The sequence below is a fragment of the Opisthocomus hoazin genome, chromosome 3 (assembly GCF_030867145.1).
Source record: "Opisthocomus hoazin isolate bOpiHoa1 chromosome 3, bOpiHoa1.hap1, whole genome shotgun sequence".
Classification (NCBI taxonomy): domain Eukaryota; kingdom Metazoa; phylum Chordata; class Aves; order Opisthocomiformes; family Opisthocomidae; genus Opisthocomus; species Opisthocomus hoazin.
This window is the reverse complement of record NC_134416.1, coordinates 19,021,021-19,040,133: the sequence shown is the minus strand read 5'-3', so window position 1 is coordinate 19,040,133 and position 19,113 is coordinate 19,021,021. Positions and strand designations below refer to the sequence as shown.

The window sequence follows — 19,113 nt, the reverse complement described above, 5'->3', positions numbered from 1 at the left end:
GATGCGAAACAAGGAGCAGCAGAAAGAATCTCCTACATCTTGACCTGAGTCTCCTTCATTGCCCATCACATCATCGAAGAGACTAAGCGTAATCTGTGGTGGCATAGAGGAAGGAGAAGGAGAGGTGTCTGGAATTAAGTTAAGACTGTGAAAGGGGAGAATCATATCATAGAATCACAATATCATAGGGGGGAAAAGACCTCTAAGATCATCAAGTCCAACCGTCACCCCAACATCACCATATCTACTAAACCATGTCCCGAAGTGTCACATCTATAGGTTTTTTAAACACCTCCAGGGATGCTGACTCCACCACTTCCCTGGGCAGCCTATTCCGATGTCTGACCACTCTTTCAGTATAGTAAGGAGAAAAGATGTTTCCTTAATTGTTTAAATGTTTGTTTCCCAACACTAAAATCAGTAATTAAATGTTTTAAATTAAGACTAATTTGCCCAGGACAGTAGTTTATGAGATATTTTCCCTGTCTTCATTTCAACCCACGGTTTTCTCACTCTTGTTCTTCCTGTTTCCTGCCCTGTTCCCCTGTGAGGACGGAGTGAGCAAGTGGCTGCGCAAGCTCTTTGCTGCTACTGAGGGCCAAGCCACCACCCAAATATACTAGCACAAAATGTGCAGTTGGGCAAACAAAACCAGCAAGCCAAGGCAGTGATTAACTGAAAAGAATAATGAAGTGCCAAGAAGTGATGCAATAAGAATTATGCAGTGTTCTGATGTTCAGAATTTGGAGTTTGGCTCCTTCGAAAGATGCAACAATAGAATTAAGAAAGTTAAAGTAGATGAAATAGTAAGAAATCGCTAATTCTGGTTGTAGTGGTACTATGTAGGAAAGAAGTTTCAAGGAGGAAAGTCAGGAAGAAGTTACAGTAATATCTATGTCAATTAAGCAGGGGAAGAGTGGGTTTTTACAATATTTATTGAAGTGCATTACAGTGATAATACAGGCTACTGAAAGGATTAATAGACACCCTCTCAAAAGTGATGAAAAAAAAACCTCCTGATAAGAAAAACAGGTACATGTACCTGTACTACCTGGCTCTTCTGAGCACCTTTTTTGGTTTTTATCCGTTATCTGGAAGCTTTTGTGACAATTTATGTCAGTGCACAAGTAAAACTACTGTTTGAAAATAAGCTTTACAAACAGGTTTAAAATTGTCTCTAACTGAAAATTATAAAAGTTTCAGTTCTTAACAAACTGAAATATTTTGTGGTATGCTTTTTTATTTGTTTTCTAAGTATATGAAATTTTTTCAATATGTTTGTTGAATTTCCTTACACTCTTTCCTCTAGCCTACCACTGACCCAGAAATCACTCCTCGCTACTACCTGGCAATGTAGTTTTCTATTTTCTACTATCAGGGTTAATTTTTGATGATAATATTTGGTTGACTATGCACATTTAATGCTTTTTTCATGTTGAAATTATTTACTGCCTACATACTTTTTTTCAAAGAGTTGTAATATTTTTTTTTTATTATTTTAAGCATGGTGGGTTACCGCAGGATTTCACAGCTTAGTACAGAATACACTTTAACATACATTCAGCAATACACTGTTAAAAATTAAATGACCAAATAAAAATAATAGTAAAAACCCCATAATGCAGTCACTACAAACTTAGGTGGTGAATAGAAATAGAAGATACACAGCATATTCACATCTCCCACACTTACCAACTCACATGTTTTATATGACTTGCAGAACACTCAATTTGAAACTAAAAAAAAGTCTATTCTCTTTCATTACCTATTACCTCACACTTTCAACAAGAATGCAAGTGTGTGCATCATCTAAGACATACTTTTTTCTCCTTTTCTCAATAATTCAAAAATTAACATCTCAACAATGCAAGTTACTTCACACAAACTATCAAAATAGTTATCACACGGTTTCTCGATTGCAGGGTGGGATCTAACAGACAAAGTTCTTACTTTGTGTCTTTTAACACTCCCATAATTTAGCAATTTCCCAGGTAAAGAGTGTGGTTTATCCTATTTGGTATGAAGGATGCAAAAAATGAGTCAGTGCTTTTCATAAACAGTTACAGCAGCCCTGGAGCTACAGTAGGAAGGCTCCTTTTACCTAAATCCACTCAGAATACACATTTCAGATCATCTACGAACTCGGGAAATCTAAATAGACATATATTTGCTGAAATAATAATGAAATTTGCTCTGTTCATTTATAGAATATGCTGAGGCAATCACAGAGTTCTAAGTAGTTTACTATTATAAAAGATCAATTACGTAAAAAAAATAGTCCTAGTCTTTTGTTAGATGCAATTTTTACATTAGTTAATTAATTTGATCAGATTCTGCAAACATTTATGTAGCTAATCTCTTCCTATGTTAAATTTCCTATAGAAAACTGTAAAAGAAACTTCTGAACTAAATCTCGTTCTGAACGTTGTGATTTTTTTTCATCAGATAAATGGAAAAGCACAAAAGCACAAAAATAGTTACTGTTCCCTGAAGATCCATTGACACACTGTAGCTACTAAAAAATATTATTTACAGTAATGCTTGTGAAAAAGCAGACAGTATTACCTTACACTAATGAAGCTCAGTTTTCATTAGCACTTCATCATTATAATGACCTTGTTCCAAATGGTGATATTGCCAAGTTAGTGCTTCAGATGCTTTCACTCTTACTCAAAATAATATTTGTTCGTAAAAACAGTGGATAAGAACCTTACAGGTTAATTAAACACTTAATAGCAAAATGCATTCAGAAATAGGCAGTACGAGATAACAGTGATTAAATGCTAGATTAGCAAATAGAGGCTTACTCACTGTTTTACAAACATGGCTTAAAAAAACGTAGAGGCAAATACATATTTTAATGTTAAAAACAACATTTTTGTTTCTGTTGCACAATGTCTCTCAGAATATTAGGACCATTTTAAAAGCTAAGTATTTGCTCAGGGTAAAATTAAGTAGATATATGCTGTCATTTTTTTTATAACTATTTTTAAATACACTAGATAATATGCTACCCATATTCTAACATACTGTAATTTGATATAACAGATTTTACAGATTAATTTGTCATTTATGCAAACACATACTATGCCTTTACGAGGATTTTTCAAAATGGCCTTTCCCATTTCCTCGACAATTTCAGGCACCTTTTTTTCCTTAACAAAAACAACCATAAGAAATTTATTTCTTTAAAGTTACCTTGGTAATGAGCACTAAATCCATGGTATCGGTGATTGCTGTCTGTTACAAAGTGTAGTCTGAGCCAGTTTTTGTTGCTGATAACTGGAGGAGGTATATTTATTCCAGAGAGCCTGAATTAAAACAAACAAAGAAGTAATAATTATTATTAAATGATTAAAACATGATCAGGGCCAAAGATCAGTAGATTTTCATAAAGCTTCGATAAAGGTCTTTTTTTTTTCAAACACACGTTCATTGACATGCCTTCTGCGGGACTTCTTTTTTATCAGCGAATAGTTTGTTATGACAAGAATGAACAGACAACATTGTCCACTCTGCACAACAAAGTGATGAGATACAAAGCAGTGCTAATCCAGAAATCACGTTGTCATATTGTTGGTCAGGCACAGCACTATCATGATGCAAGTACCTGACACTCAGACAAGAAAAACTTTGTGTCTATGCAGGTCAGTCATCAGGTTAGGCAGAACACTGCTCCGGACACCAGGAAAAGTTATGCAGGCCAGCACCCAAAAACATAAAATGAACACCTGATTTTCAAGAGTAAGTATTTTTCTAAATTCATGTTACAAGAAAATAAAAAATACTCCATCACTTCATTTAATTTGAAAATCATATATCAAAAGTATAAGAAGAATAGGGAGCTGTGGTGGTTTGACACCAGCTAGCAGCTAAGCAACACACAGCTTCTCACTCATTCCCCTCCTTGTCCCTGACAGCAGGAGTGGGGAGAGAATGGGAAGAGCAAAAGCAAGAAAACTCCTGAGTCAATATAAAGACTCTTCAAGAGTTGGTTTAATAAGTGAAGAGGGGAGAAAAAAGCACAAAAACCCCAGGTGATACAAAGGCAATAATTCATCACATCGCACATGTAGATCAATCAAGCCAGTCTTCAAGCAATGGCTACCTGCCCCCCAGCCCCTCTCCTCATTTTTTATTGCTGACCATAAAGTAACACGATATGGAATATCTTTTTGGTCAGTTTGGGTCAGCTGTTTAGGTTTTGCCCTTTCTGTTTGGCCTACTCACTGTGAGAACACAGTGAGGCAAAAAACAAAGCCTTGATGGTGTGTAAACACCGTTCAGCAATAGCCAAAACATTGGTGTGTTATTTACTGTGCTTTAGCCACAAATCCAAACCACAGCACCATATGGACTTCCATTAAGAAAATTAACTCCAAGCCACTAGAGCCAGTATGCAAAATCATCAGGACATTTTTGGTTTTTTTTCTGTTTGTTTTTTTAATGTCAGGACATTACTTCAGTTACTGTGGTCTTTCATCTTGGCTCGCTTATTAAGAAGGTCTGAATTAGAGATTGTTTTTTCTTTATGAAATGAGATGTTCTAGCTAGAAAGAAGGTGAATAAGCTTTAGATAAACTATCCTTCCATCAAGCCAATAATCCAAGATCTGTTTCTCACCAAAACCAGAAAGGTAAGTCACATTTTCAGGATGTCAACATACATATCTATCTCCTTCCATTTATTTATAAAAAGACCTCTCACTGCAGATAGAATAAAATACTAGCAACGAAGTATACCATTTTATATTCAGACATTGCAGATTCTTCTTCTATTTCGAAAGAAGTTAAAAATAAAAGAAAATAAAAGAAGGTCCATAGTAAAATATTTCATAAAGCTACTCAGATGATACACAAATGAAAGAATGAGTGGATTCTGCTTTATAAATTTCTTGATTTTGCAAAGGACTTTTCATCTAACCTTTGAAGTGGCTTTGCAAAACGCAATAATGTCATTATCAATACTCTTATCTCCATTTTACAGACAAAGAAATTCATGCACAGAGAGGGAAAGCAACATCAATCATCTAGCAGAACATTAACTAAAAGAAAATTGTAAGAAAAAGCCTCCAAGCTCGGAGCTCTGACTTTTACAACTAAAATCAAATTAGCATTGTCTGGTGAGTGGCTGCACGTAGTCTTCTGGAATGCACAGCCCTCCGCTACCCCCCTTTATTCAATTAGAAAATTTTGCTTTCAGTGTTCTTTCACAAGGCATGTTTTTCCTGTTTCAAGTAGAAAACAATTTTACAATTGGAAATTCCTTATCAAATAAAAAGTCTGAAGAATTTTATATGTTGCTCAGTGCTGAAATAGTACTTCACTTTTAGTTTAGTGTTAAGTGTTTTTCCAGCTGTCCTATGAAAGTGTTTGTAGTAAAGTTAGATGAATATGATAATTTTAACAATTACAAGTGATGCACTCAAAACTAAGAAAATTAAAATAAACCAAAATATTTCACCATCTTAATAAAATATTTTGACTCTATTCCACTTCAGGTTGTGTCAACATATTCTCATTAGACATCTTAGTTCCTTTAAACAGTATTTCTGAAAATAAATTTATTACATTAAGTGTTTGGACTATCACCTGTAATACACCAAACCTTTGACTGGACAGAACAATGACATCCTCTAAACTTCAATTCTTTGCATCACAGTCAGTGTATATCCTTGTCCACAACAGCATTTGGCCATCTGAAGTTCAAACCACTTCCCAAGATTTATTTTGTGGCTTAATGTTTGTTTCAAGGTTTGGAATCATATTGTTGTAGCAGTATGTAAGAACACAGCTAGGTAAAACAGTAATGCAAATTAACAGCAAGATCAAGAAAGTAATGGCAAATCTCTGGAGACCGTAGTTTTGTTCCTTGCTTATTTGTCCTCATATAGTGCCTAGATCTAAACTTGAGCTCGGTCCTGACTTGGAGCTAATAAGCTTGGAGCTGGTCAGCTCAGGTTCTGAATACTAGTGGCTTTTTTAGATGCAGAAGCCTAGATTTAATTTCCAATTATGATAACCAACCCAGGGAAACTGCATTTTTCAGTTGATAGCAGTCCCTCCTGTAACATATGATCATATTATTTTAATTTAAAGCATACTCTTCTTTAGAGTGCAATAGCCCCTTACTCACTACATGCATTCTTAGCTCCCTCAAAGGGAAAGATCTATGTTTCGTTTTATGACTTGAAGTAATTCCTGAAGTAAGCTTCTGTACAAATCTCCCCCAGCTTCTATAACACTTGCCTTTGAGGGTTGGGGAGGTAGGGTTGGGGAGGGAGGTGGCTAACAATCAATAAAACAAACTGGCATATATCAATAAATAATTTATATGGAAAATTCTTGTCTTTTGTAAAACTAATGTTAGAGCTTCCACTCATTCTTTCCCCTGGTAGTCCGTTTTATTAAGAATGATACATTGAATAAGATGTGTGATAGCTTTGAAAACCACAACCAAGAAAACTCATGTTACCTATTCTATGGATGTCAACATTTTCAATAAAAAATTTAGCTAGAGATTTTAGTTTGACTTGGAGACTATAGTGTTAAATATATTCTTAAGAAATTACAGAACTTATCCAGGAAACTGAACGTATCAGTTTAATCCTTGTTTCAGACACAGGGGTAGGAATCCAAAAATGTCACTTAAGGTCATCATCCTTGACACAAGATGTATAGAGAGAGGCAGTCTCTATACAAATATGTGTATTCATTTATGTGCACTTTCTACCATTCATATTACTAATGTGCCACTGTGCAAAAGGATCAAAGTATTCGTCAAGCCAGAAGGAAAATGAAAACTGATCTAGCCTTCAAAAGTTAGTGTAGGCAGAAGACATGAAAAGGAAACCTCAGCTCTCCAACTCTCTTCCAAAATTATTTATGCTTTTTTGACAACCAAGTTCCCCCATGAATCTGGATTTTAGTGGTAGACACAGCCTCTGGCAGAGAGAGGTTCCCATTCTGAACAGCCATGTTAATCATTTGTCTAAGAAGAGCATCCTTCTTGGTTTGTGTTAATAGTGGAAAGGCTCATTTTTGTATCAATTAATTGCTCTCATTTATTTATCATTTTTAACTAAATATTTCTTATATCAAACTAATATTTGTGATGTGAAATTTTGACCGTCAGTAAGATCTATAGAAACATTTTCATTCCAGTTAAGCCTTTAACTAAAGCCAAAGAAGCAGCCTGCTTGTGTTGCTTATTAGCCAGTCTTTTGGCAGCTGGTTAGCCTGGTGCTGCTTTGCTGCAAGGCTGCTAGGCTAGCAATGGGCCCCCTAACTGCCTGGTTATTCATCTGCTGGGCTTGGTGGGCCTTTTAGCTCTCTTTTTCTGATTTGCCATCCAGTTAGTACCAAAAAGTTTTCTTTCAAACCACTGGAGATTTCATAAAGTTGTATACAGGTATACTGATATCCAGAATTTAATGAAAAAAAAGCCACCAATATAGATGAATTTACTTTTCTGGTTATTTTTACTATATGTCACATTGTTCTAGCTAGCTATTAAATTGCATTTGCACATTGCTCTGTACTGATTAAAGTGAGAACTGCACTGTAACATGCTTAGCGTAAGAGGCAGAAGCCTACATCTTTTGACTAGAAAGCATGAACTCTTTCTGCATTGTCACTGTGAATTTCAGCATGAAACATATTTTCTAACAGCCATGAAGTGACTTGAGCTGTTACAAATATCATGTTACAAATGTAAGAAGAATACTTTAGTTTTATGCTTGTTTTTTTTCTTGGAAGGTAGAGGTTTAATCAGCTGCCCTTTTTTGTATGGCTATTTCGCTGTATAATACTATGATGTAATGATGCAAGACAAAATAGCTCTTTTATTCAAATTCTCATCCTGTTGCTAATTCTTAAGCAATATAGAGGCAACAACATTTCACTACTTACATATTTGAGAATAAATGTATTACTGGAAGAGGTCTTACTGAACAATTGAAATTAAAATAAGGCTGTAAAACACATTTCCTAGCACCTATTTTGACTAGTATTTATTCTGCGTATAATAAGGTTTCTCTCTAATAATCACAAAAAAGTGAAAAATAAATTACAAGTTTATTGGCCAAGACAAGAGATAACTTCCCCATTTAAACAACTAGCCATTTAAATATGCTCGTGGTAAAAGAGTAGTTTTATTTTTAAAATAGTTAATATCTAGTTAATTCTACTTATAAAATCTATTATTCATTATCATACCTATCATTGATAGCTATGGGTTATACTTACGATGATTCTAACTAAGCACATGATGATATTAGCTGAGTTTAACTAAATTCACAGTTACTAAAATCCGATCTTTATGGTTCATTATTTCGATGGGATTGTTCGCAGAAAGTAGATTTGCAAGCTGACAGATTTTATAATGGCAGCTGGCAGAAAATGACTGCTTATTCTGCTCATATAACTGCCCCTTTTCTTATAAAGCTGTTCAGCATTACCGTAATGCATTGGCAGTCTAACTTACTTCTGTGCCAGCTACTATTCCAAGCATAGTTGCACTGCATCATCTACAGTATTATCCTACAAAGAAAAACACCGTATCTGCCATATAGGAAATGCAGCTGTCTCATCTTTTTTTATAGCTCAAAAGATGAAGCTCCCCCAAAAACTGCACAGAATCCTGCATAGCAAATGTAAGTCAACAGACAGTAGGCTTGCTTCTGCAATTGTCTTTCATGAACTTTTAGAGATGTTCATGGAGAATCTTCATATCATTGGTTGTGATGTAGAGATTTAAAGTATCTCACCACTATGTGTAATCAACAACATTTACATTAGATAGTCTGTTATCTGATGTAAAATATATTTAAAAAAAAAAAAGTGCTCACTGAAATAATATACCTTAGTTTCTAATCAGGGGACTAGTAAAAGTGTAAGACTATGCATGTAGATGCATCAGTGAAGTTCCCATCTTTGTAGCTTATTTGGTTTGAGAATGTGGGTAAATCACAGTTTACAGAAGAAATAAGGCACTAATATTATTGAGAACCAAAATTTTATTTTTCTTGCACTTCATTACAACAGTGTACCTCCATTTCCTTCTTTTCTGCACTGTTTAGGAGGTAATATTCAAAAATCATTCTGCTTTAGCTTAGCTCTGATCCAGCAAAGTCGATAAGTAATTTATTCTCCCTCAAAAATCTAACACGTAATTCACACCTTATATTGCAAAATGGAATACAGGGTTGGCTTGCCTGGGTTTTTAATAGCATAGTGCAGATCCTCCATTTCCTCCACAGACATACTGACATAAAATGCTAAACACTTACTTTAACATTTGAAATGCAAACTGCCAGCTGACTATAATCTTTAAAAGTGGTTTTCAAATCCCTGTCCTGTTCATGTACCAAACCACTTTTAATTAATAAAAATCTTCTAAAACTATGTTTCTTACAAACAGAACTTAAAACAGAAAGAACTGTCTTTTTCTTTAAAGCCGGAACACAAATAAATGAGGAGTAGAAGACACAAATGATAAGACAAAAATGCTTGATTTTGTACAAATTTCAGAGATATACTATTCCTCATTCTTACAGAAATGACAGCAAACTATTTACCATCTTTTATTTTTGGTACATTTTTTTATCTGCAATGATTTCCTTTGACATCTTGTTAAGAAGTGGCTCAGAAACTTATTCTAGATTAGTCAGATAGAATACAGTTTATAACATTCAAACAAAGGAAGTAATTTAGACACGATATAGGTACTAAGAGAGACAAAAAATGCCCAGATTGTGAAGGTCCAGTCAAAGCTCAAAATCAGATCAGAGAACAAACATGTAAAAACTTCAAGGAAGCATATAAACACTACAAAATATGCATATAAAGGGTAGGAGATAAAAAAAGGAGTCAAACAGGCAGTCCTCACTCTATTTAAGCGCCCATTTCTATTTTGTTGTGTTTGAAGCTGTATGAAATGATGGCAGAATTTAAGCTTTGTGTGTTACTTATTTATTGTGAGCAGAAATCGGTGACACTGAATCAGGTATTGTTTTAGTGAAATTGATATATTGCAAATTATGCATTTTATTTTTGAAGAAAGTTTGTTATCAAATAAGAAGCATACAAGCCCCACTAATACAAGCCTTAGCTTAGGCATTAAACATGTCCAAAAATATTCCAAATGGAGAAAGTTTTTATATTGGAAAAATATACAGCAAAGTTTTTAACACAAAACATTTTCATGAAGCACACAGTTCCTACATTTCCTCACAAGTCAGGAGATTCACAGAAATACAACTGATCAAAAAGGGAATTTGAGGTTGATACCCTATCTATAAGCACTGCTGAAACCCATTCTAATACTACTAAAGCCTTCAGCTAACACACACACCTTAGCATGACTGGGTGCGTACATAGATCTCAACACTCAAAAATCTATTGATTAATTTTAGAGTTATTCACTTAGAGGGATAAAAATAATTCACCCTATAACTCTTTTTATCAAGTTCAGTGTGGTGACTGGAAGACTGAAAAAAAGTCTTTGTTTTAAAAATGTCAGTGTTGAAATATGTGAAAGACCTATCATGCCTTTGTTAAGTTGGAAAATGTTCAGCTTTGAAGTAACATTACTGTCATATAAAGCAGGTCTACGAGAAACCACTGCATGATCTTTAAGGACTGAACAAAGGTCCAGCTGATGATTAATGAAAGTTTGTAGTACCGTGGATATGAAATGTTGAAAAGTGCCAGGATTAAGAAATACTTTTTAACTTCAGAAGTAGATCGCATCTTATAAAGCCAGAAGTTCACGTCAAAGATTTTCCAACTAATCTTTTGACTTGGCAGAGTTATGATTTATGACGAAAGGTAGAAGGAGACCTCCAAAGGCACCTACTATGAAATGTTCATCTATGATACAAGTAATGTGTTGTTTGTGACAGAAGTAATAAACATAACATTGATGGACGTGCTGCTGTCCCAGTTGCCTGAAGGACTTGTGTCTTGGCTTGGGCTATGATAGGGTTAATTTTTCACAAGAAGCTGTGACGGGACACAGCCGGGACAGTTGACCCAAACTGTTCAAGCAAACAGGGTATTCGATACCGTGTGACATCATGCTCAGTTTTGAGAGGGGCAGCTGGCCAGGGGAGGTCATTGTTGCTTGGGAGCATGCTGGGCATCGGGCAGTGAGCGTTGCTCTGTGTATTAGCTTCGTTTTCTGTATTCTTCTTACCTGTATTATTGTTGTTACTGTTTGCTTCCTTTACTGTTCTGTTAAACTGTCCTTATCCCTCCCCACAAATTTTACCTTTTTTCTTCTGGTTCTCCTCTCCACCTCACCAATGGGGAGGGGCAATAGAGTGACCACGTGCTTCTTTCTTGCCAGCTGGGGCTAAAGCACAACAACTTTTAGCATAAGTTGCTGATTTTCATACAGATGGCAGGGACTTGGAAGGAGTCATTATTCATAAATGTGATGCAAATACCTCATATACAAAATGACCTCGCGCTTAGAGCTAATTTTCTTGTGCAGATCAAAGAATCAACATATTGACTTCAACTGGGCTGCACATGATGGTTAATGTATGGGTCTTTCTGGCACACAAGCTGTGGCAAGTTACATAGCTCTGTGATGTAATTGAGGAGACCAAGCCATGGCCAGGTCAGTCAGCAAGGAGCAGAGTCAGGTGGGTTTGAATGCACCACTGAGAAGATACAGCCCCAGCTTGAGCAGGCTGTGTAGGTAAGGCGTCCCCCAAAGCCATTCATCTTGGTGGCACAAAAGTTATGATAAGGTGGACACCAAAATCTGCTACAGGATTTATTTTCCTACATGTGCTGAAGCAAACCGGTGGGACACCATGTCTTTCAAGAACCTCAAGTCTCTGAGGGCCTTGGCTGGAGAACTGAGGATCCTGAAGAGCTATAAGGATGAATGTGATTATCATCTGAGTGTTTTCCCTGGAATCCCTGGAATTCTGCACGTTACTTCCCTCTGCTTTCACGGCTGCTCTAAATAAAACTGAATTGAACGCAACTTGTATCTGACCACTTACTTTTTTGGGTAACAATCAAACTGAATAATGACCATTATCTGTGAGAAGTTTACATAGTTTACCTCTTTTAGAATGTTGCCAACAACTTGCTATTTCATAACCAGTTATTTCCTTTGCTTTCTTTCTTTTTTTTTTTTAATTCTATATAGCAAATTATTATACTTACAAGTCTACTGCCTGAATAGGGGAAGGAAGCTTGTTCTTGTGCCTTTCTGGTAAGTGTTAATATATAAAACAAAAAAAACCCCGATTACGCCTAGTACTATAACATGGTTCTTAATAGACCATATATGCAATAGTATTGTATAGCTTGTTAAACACAAAATCCTGTTGGTATGGAAGAGGAAACCCCACGCATGGAGCCAAAACTTACTGCTAGTCCAGTTAATGCTTTAATCGACTAGTAGTCTAAATATCAAAAAGTCTCACTAATAATACTAGTAACTTCTTTGATTAAATAAATCCTCCTATTATCTATCCATTTTGTCTGGTGTTATGCTCACCCATTCAGTCTCCCTCTGTTTCCTGAGATCAGCATTTCCTTCTTTCCCAAACAGAAGGGGAAAATATTTATTGTGAATCATCAGTATCCGGAGGTCATCCCTGGAAAGCTGTTGAAGATAAAACCCCCCTTCCTCAACCCTGATTCATTTTAGGGCTATTTGATGTCTTCTTAACAGAGCTTGTTTTTTTCTCATTGGGTCCCAGCCTTCCCCAGACCTAATTAACAGAGAGAGCCACTGTGTGTTGCACAGGAACTGCCCAGGATTGTCAGACCTTTTCTATACATGCTAGTCACATAGTCACTTGACCAGTAGGCAACTGTCAGACCTCAAACAAGCTAAAATCATCTCAGGTCAAGACACCTCAGAAGAGTACTAAGACAATCCCGCTGTCAGTTCAGTACAAAGCCTGTGGCCACTTCCCAGTAATAAGGGAAAAGGCATATTTACTGGGCTACCCATTGATATTAGCATTGTCAGATTCACACTAAAAAATCTTGGAGGCATAGGAAATAGGATAGAAAGAGTACTTCTCCCTGCAGCTAACTATCATTTAACTTCTCTCCCTAATCTTTAGGACTTCATATAACTACAGTAGTTAAAATGAAAAGCACACATAGGTATGCAACATTCAAACTGGTAAAAGACTCTAATTATATTTCCCGTACAGCATGAAGGTAAATTGGTCTGTAACTGGCTGGAGATAAAGTTTAAAATATACTTCAGATTACTCCCACTCTGAGACAAAATTAGAGACCCCATGGGTCTTATTAGAATAAGTACTTTTAGAATCTGAAAGTTTTCCTGAGTATCTGCCACTCTAGTTACTCATAGTTAGATATTAAATCCAAATGCAAATGCATCTTAAAAGATCCTTAATATTGGAATAAAAATTCAAAATGCTGTCATGTTAGGCCTGACTCAGTTATGTTACTTTATCTTTTTTAAAGGTGATAAGACAGTGCAAGTCCTGAAACACCTTTGAAAAACAACTCATCAGTAGAAAGTAAGCAGATAAAAATTAAGCAGCTTGACTCAATAGGTGATCTTTTTCTGAGAGTTTACTCCTTCCAATTTCCTATTTTCTGCCTCTGAAGGTGTATCAATTTAGATACTGGAATCTCTAAGAAAAGGCTGCTCCTACATGTAATCGATGGCCTTGCTGGACTTGTCGAATGCAAGACAAAAGACAAACGGACTGAGGTTGTCAAGAGCCGAAGAGCTAAGAAAGGAAGTAAATAACTGCTGCTTATCTTATCAGACAAAAGTAAGGGGGGATAGCCCATCACTGTAAACTCACTGATCTGTGGGGCACCGCGGAGGCTGCGCAGCCAGAGATTGCTTCAGAGATTGCTTTGGATAAAGCACAGATGGCCCCCGAATGCACATACCAAGATGCCCGCTCCGAAGGCGTGTCACACTGCTGAGTCCCGCTTCTGAGGACACGACATTCCATGCCAAGAGCCAATCGATACACAATAATTGACTTAGTCCCACCTCGCAAAAAGATTTCCAAACATATAAAAATTGGCACTTGAAAACTCTCTTTGGGAGGAGAAGCCAAGCGAGAACTTCACCTGACGGACGGGTCGACGGGCCTGAATCTCTCTTCCCCCCCCAAGAAGGGACGCCTTTTTGGTAAGAGTCACGCCTCTGACTTTGTCAGACGTATCCCCGGGAACACATTGTTAACTAAAGCGCTAAACTATTACTTTGAGCTCAACTTTTGTAGACAGTGAATTTATCAACGGCAATTCCGAATCTGTGATAACTGTCCCTTGAATAAATTACCTGTTGTTTCAGCTTCGTGAAACTGTTTCAGTGAAAGTCTTTGGAAGGGCTCTGGCAGGCTAGTTGAATATCAGACTCCCCTTATCCCCCCCTTTAACGCGACAGAAAAGAAATTGGCGTAGTCGGCAGGATTGCCATGGATAAACTGCTACAAAAATATAAGTGTGCACCTTCACAAGCAGGTATTGAATGAGCCCAGAAATTCTGGAAAGATGAGGATAAAGTGGTAGAACGTATAAAACAGTGTTTAAGTGAGCAAAAGATCAAAGGCACTAAAGGCAAAAAATTTATTTGTGCTGTATTAGGGGCTTGCCTATCTTGCGCGCAGAAAGAAATTAAAGAGTCCCCACCACCTGAAAAAATTGCAGATGTAGAATATGCTGCACTAAAATCAGAAAATGAAGTGTTAAAAACCTCACTGACTTTTGAAAAGGAAAGTGCAAAGAAATTTGAGACACAAATCCACACCCTAAAAGGTGAAATCGGTTACCTTAAATCGCAATTGTTTTGGGCCAATAGGCGAGAAAAACATTTAGAAGAAAAATTAAATCTCTCATTAAACCCGATACCGTCCTTGGTCTCAGCTAAACACGTCCGCAAATTAACACAATATGCGGATCCCGAGACGTGGGATGGCGACATCTGAGACAGTGATGATAATGATGAACTGGAGGAAAATTCTGATTATGATTTGGCCCCAGAACCTATACCTATTCGACCATTGATTAAAACAGAAACCACCGATGAGGGTGGAGAACAGGCTCGTACTACTGTACGAACCATTCCATGGTCTCCTGCTGAATTGGCAAAATTGCAGGAAAAATATTCCAGGCTTCCGGAGGAATCCGAGACGGAATATGTGTGTCGAGTCTCCCTTACCGGGGGAGATCGAATCCTCTTAAATGAGGAAGAAGCAGGAGGCTACTGGGGTCCTGGAGTATTCCTAACTACCACTCCAGGTAATCATAATTATTCATTAACTATGCGAGCTGCTTATTGGGCCGGTAGCATAGACCCACCTGACAGAGGAGAACCTTCTGTTATAAAAACCTCAGAGTTCTCTGATTTGGTGACATCTGTGCAAAAGGCTGCCTGCATACAAGCAATGCATGAGCGGGATGTGTTAATAAGATCCCCAATGTTAGCTCCTATAGATCCGGCAAGATTAACTCCACTGATCCGAGGCCTCCCAGACAGTTTAAAAACATATGTGGCCAATATACAAGATCTACTTCAAGTCGCTCGCCTCAGACAAGACCGACGCCCATGTCGAGGCCAGGCTCAGGATCAGGACCAAGCTCAAAATCAAGTAATCACTTGGAGTGAATTTGTACAAGATATAGTAAACTATGGGCGCAGGATGGGATGGATCAGATCCCCACAGTTATCTGATCCGCCACCTTGGCGACTTCGCCAGATTCACAGCCCTAAGGCTAAGCCCAAATGCAAATTAAAATTTGATACGGAGCGTAACGAGCTCTGGCGTAAAGCTCGAGCTATTGGGGTGCCACAGCATCTACTGATTGGTATATCCACGACTGACCTAAAAATTCTCGTACAGTCGTTAAGCCATAAGCTTAATTCAGCAAAGACAGGTCAGCCGGCAGAAAACAAAGCAACTTTTAACACTGCACCCTCCGCCCCACAGCAGGAGCTAATTGATCTGACAGACCCTCAGGCAAAAAACGCCCATCCGCGGGGAGGGCTGTGAGCCTCCTTCCTCCGCGGGTACTAGCTATGCAGTGGCTCTCCGATACACCTCCCGAACCTGTCATTGCCAACCCGGTGGGACCAAAGAAAGTTTTTGTCAATTTTCTCATTGATACTGGTGCTCAAATTTCGGTAATCACCAAGGAGACTGCAACATGCTTAAATGTAAAACCTGGTCGCCGTAAAGTAAAATTTACAGGCATTGATGGAGTCATAAGGGAATGCCCTACAGCAAAATTCACCCTGTGGCTCCCGGGCGAACAAAGATTAACGCGCACTGAAGTACGGGTCGGTGCTGTTAACACTAATATTTTGGGATTTGATTTGTTGTATGGCAGAGTGTGGAAACTCCCTGATGGTTCAGTTTGGAGTTTTGCTGGGCAAGAAATTAAACAGAATGAGCCTAAAAAAATTAATTTATTAGAAATGTCCATATCTTTACCACCATCAAAAATTACTAACACAAATTACCTTACCAGCAGCTGCGCAATCGGGTATTGACGGGGTGGTAAAAGACTTAGAAAACTGAGGCATCATCACTCGTACACACTCACCCTATAATTCCCCTGTCTGGCCAGCAAAAAAACCAAACGGGCAGTGGAGACTCACGATTGATTACAGGCGATTAAATGCCAACACTGCACCTTTAACTGCAGCTGTACCGAGCATTGCAGAATTAGTAACTCAGATACAGGGAGCATCTCACACATGGATGGCAACTTTAGATGTAAAAGATATGTTTTTTATGGTTCCACTCCAGGAACATGATAAGGCCCAATTTGCTTTTACCTGGAAAGGGATACAATACACCTTTAACAGGCTGCCTCAGGGATATAAACATTCCCCCACCATTGCTCACAATGCTTTAGCTAAAACACTGAGTGGAATTCCTGTTCCATCAGACGTTACAATATATCAATATATAGATGATCTTTTGATTGGAGGGGAACAATTTGACACTGTTAAACAGGCTATGGATGATGTGACATTGCAATTAACAACCTTGGGTCTGGAAATTCCCCCATCCAAGTGTCAGGGACCAGCACAGGAAGTTAAATTCCTAGGGGTCTGGTGGATCAAAGGAGCCTTCTCTATCCCTCCTGACACACTGGAGAAAATAGAACAGGGACAGGATCCCTCTAATGTTAAGGAATTGCAACAAGTTTTAGGAACTTTAGTATACTGGCGTAAACATGTCCCTGGATTTTCTATCATTGCTCGACCCCTTTACAATTTGCTGCGAAAAAAGAAATCATGGGAGTGGACAAATCAACATTCTAATGCCCTGGAGACACTGGTAAAAGAATTGAGACTTTTTCAGCAGCTAGGTCCTGTACATCCCTCTGATCCAATTCATGTGGAATGGGGATTTAGTGAACACGGTTCTCACTGTAATGTTTGGCAAAAAGGACCTGAAGGGACTGAGCGTCCACTTGAGTTCAGTTCAAAGTCCTTTAATGATACTGAATCACGATACTCAGATCTGGAAAAGGGACTATTGTCTTTGGTACGAGCTGTAAAGCGAGTGGAACAAATAAGAAAAAAACAGAGTGTAATCGTTCAAGGACCTTTCCGCCTCCTAGACACAATATTTAAAGGGACGGTGCCGCCTGCTGGCATTGCCCAAAAGCCCACGGTCCGTAAGTGGTATGCCTATCTGGAAAGCATCCATGGCATTATGCCTATTACAGAGGGCAGCACTAAAGTGTCTAAACTGCAAAAAGATATAGACAGTACTTCGCTGTTCCAAACTCCTCCAAGCAAACCATCTCCAATTCGGGAGGCGCTTCCTCTAACAGAAACCAGCAACCTCCAAGGGGTATGGTTCACGGATGCGTCATCCTACAGGCGAAATAATGAGTGGAATTATAATGCAGTGGCACTGGAAGTAGCCACGGGAGAACGGGTCAGCCAAACAGGTAAAGGAAGTGCAGAAGTGGGGGAGCTTAGGGCAGTCTTACTAGCTGCACAACACGGTGCTGACTATATTTACACTGACTCATATGCTGTTTTTAAAGGAGCTACCGAGTGGGTTAGCCACTGGGCAGCCAACGACTGGCAGGTAAATAGAGTCCCAGTCTGGCAAACTGACAGCTGGAAACAATTGCTAAAAATAGGAGAACAAAGAATACTGCACATTGGTTGGGTGAAAGGGCATGATCGATCAGCCTCTGCTGCTGCCCTGTTCAATCAACAAGTTGATAGCCTCACACGGCTACAAAAAATTGGTATTGTAAGTGATGAATTAGAATGGGAACGTTTACTTGAATGGTTACATGTAAAACAAGGGCACACTGGCCGAGCTGATTTGTATCGGGAAGGCATAGCCCGAGGATGGCCTGTGTCAACAAAACTGTGTGAACAAGTGGTCACTGCCTGTTCACAGTGTCGCCTGCGACTTAACAAAGATCATCCAAGTAAGGCGCCTCCCATGCACATCCGAAATAAAAAAAACACTGTGGCACACCTGGCAAATTGATTACATAGGTCCATTGAGACCCTCAGGGGGTAAAAATCATATATTAGTAGGGGTGGAAGTTGTTTCAGGAATTACCATGGCAACAGCTGTCCCGGCTGCAACTGGAGATAACACAGTTTACAGCCTGAAGGAATGGTTCAGCACCCTCCCCCTTCCTGAGGAGATTCAAAGTGACAACGGATCACACTTTACAGCTACAGTGGTACAAGACTGGGCAAAAGAAGAAGGAATTCGGTGGGTATTCCATACTCCGTACTACCCCCAAGCAAATGGTATTGTTGAGAGAACAAATGGGTTAGTTAAGCGATTTGCTAAAACCCACGAATCTGGGTGGCATCTGCGATTATCCAATGCCATCTGTCAATTAAATAATAGATGGGCTGGAGACGGCTGTCCCAAAATGAAAGCATTCTCTGCTCCTGCCACAACTCTGGTGCCAAAGGCACATGTAAAACCAGAACACCCTACTGGCTTTTACGCAGGCCAGGCAGTGCTGGTTAAAATGCCTCAGATTGGAACAGTGGCACTAGTATTAACAAAACCAAAAAATCTTTACACTTGGGAAGCGAAAGATAGCTCTGGAAAACTGCATCGAATCAGTACTAGATGGA

The 19,113-nt window shown here is 38.4% G+C and overlaps 1 protein-coding gene across 4 annotated transcripts in view; it reads right to left on the bottom strand.

Moving 5' to 3' along the window:
- The window catches only part of CSMD3 (CUB and Sushi multiple domains 3), a 767,725-nt gene that overhangs the window by 530,337 nt on the left and 218,275 nt on the right, over positions 1 to 19,113 (bottom strand). For all 4 annotated transcript variants that reach the window (XM_075415663.1, XM_075415665.1, XM_075415666.1 and 1 more), the window contains one exon: positions 3,199 to 3,311. In XM_075415663.1, coding sequence (XP_075271778.1) covers positions 3,199 to 3,311 — 113 coding nt within the window. The remainder of the gene's footprint in view (positions 1 to 3,198; positions 3,312 to 19,113) is intronic.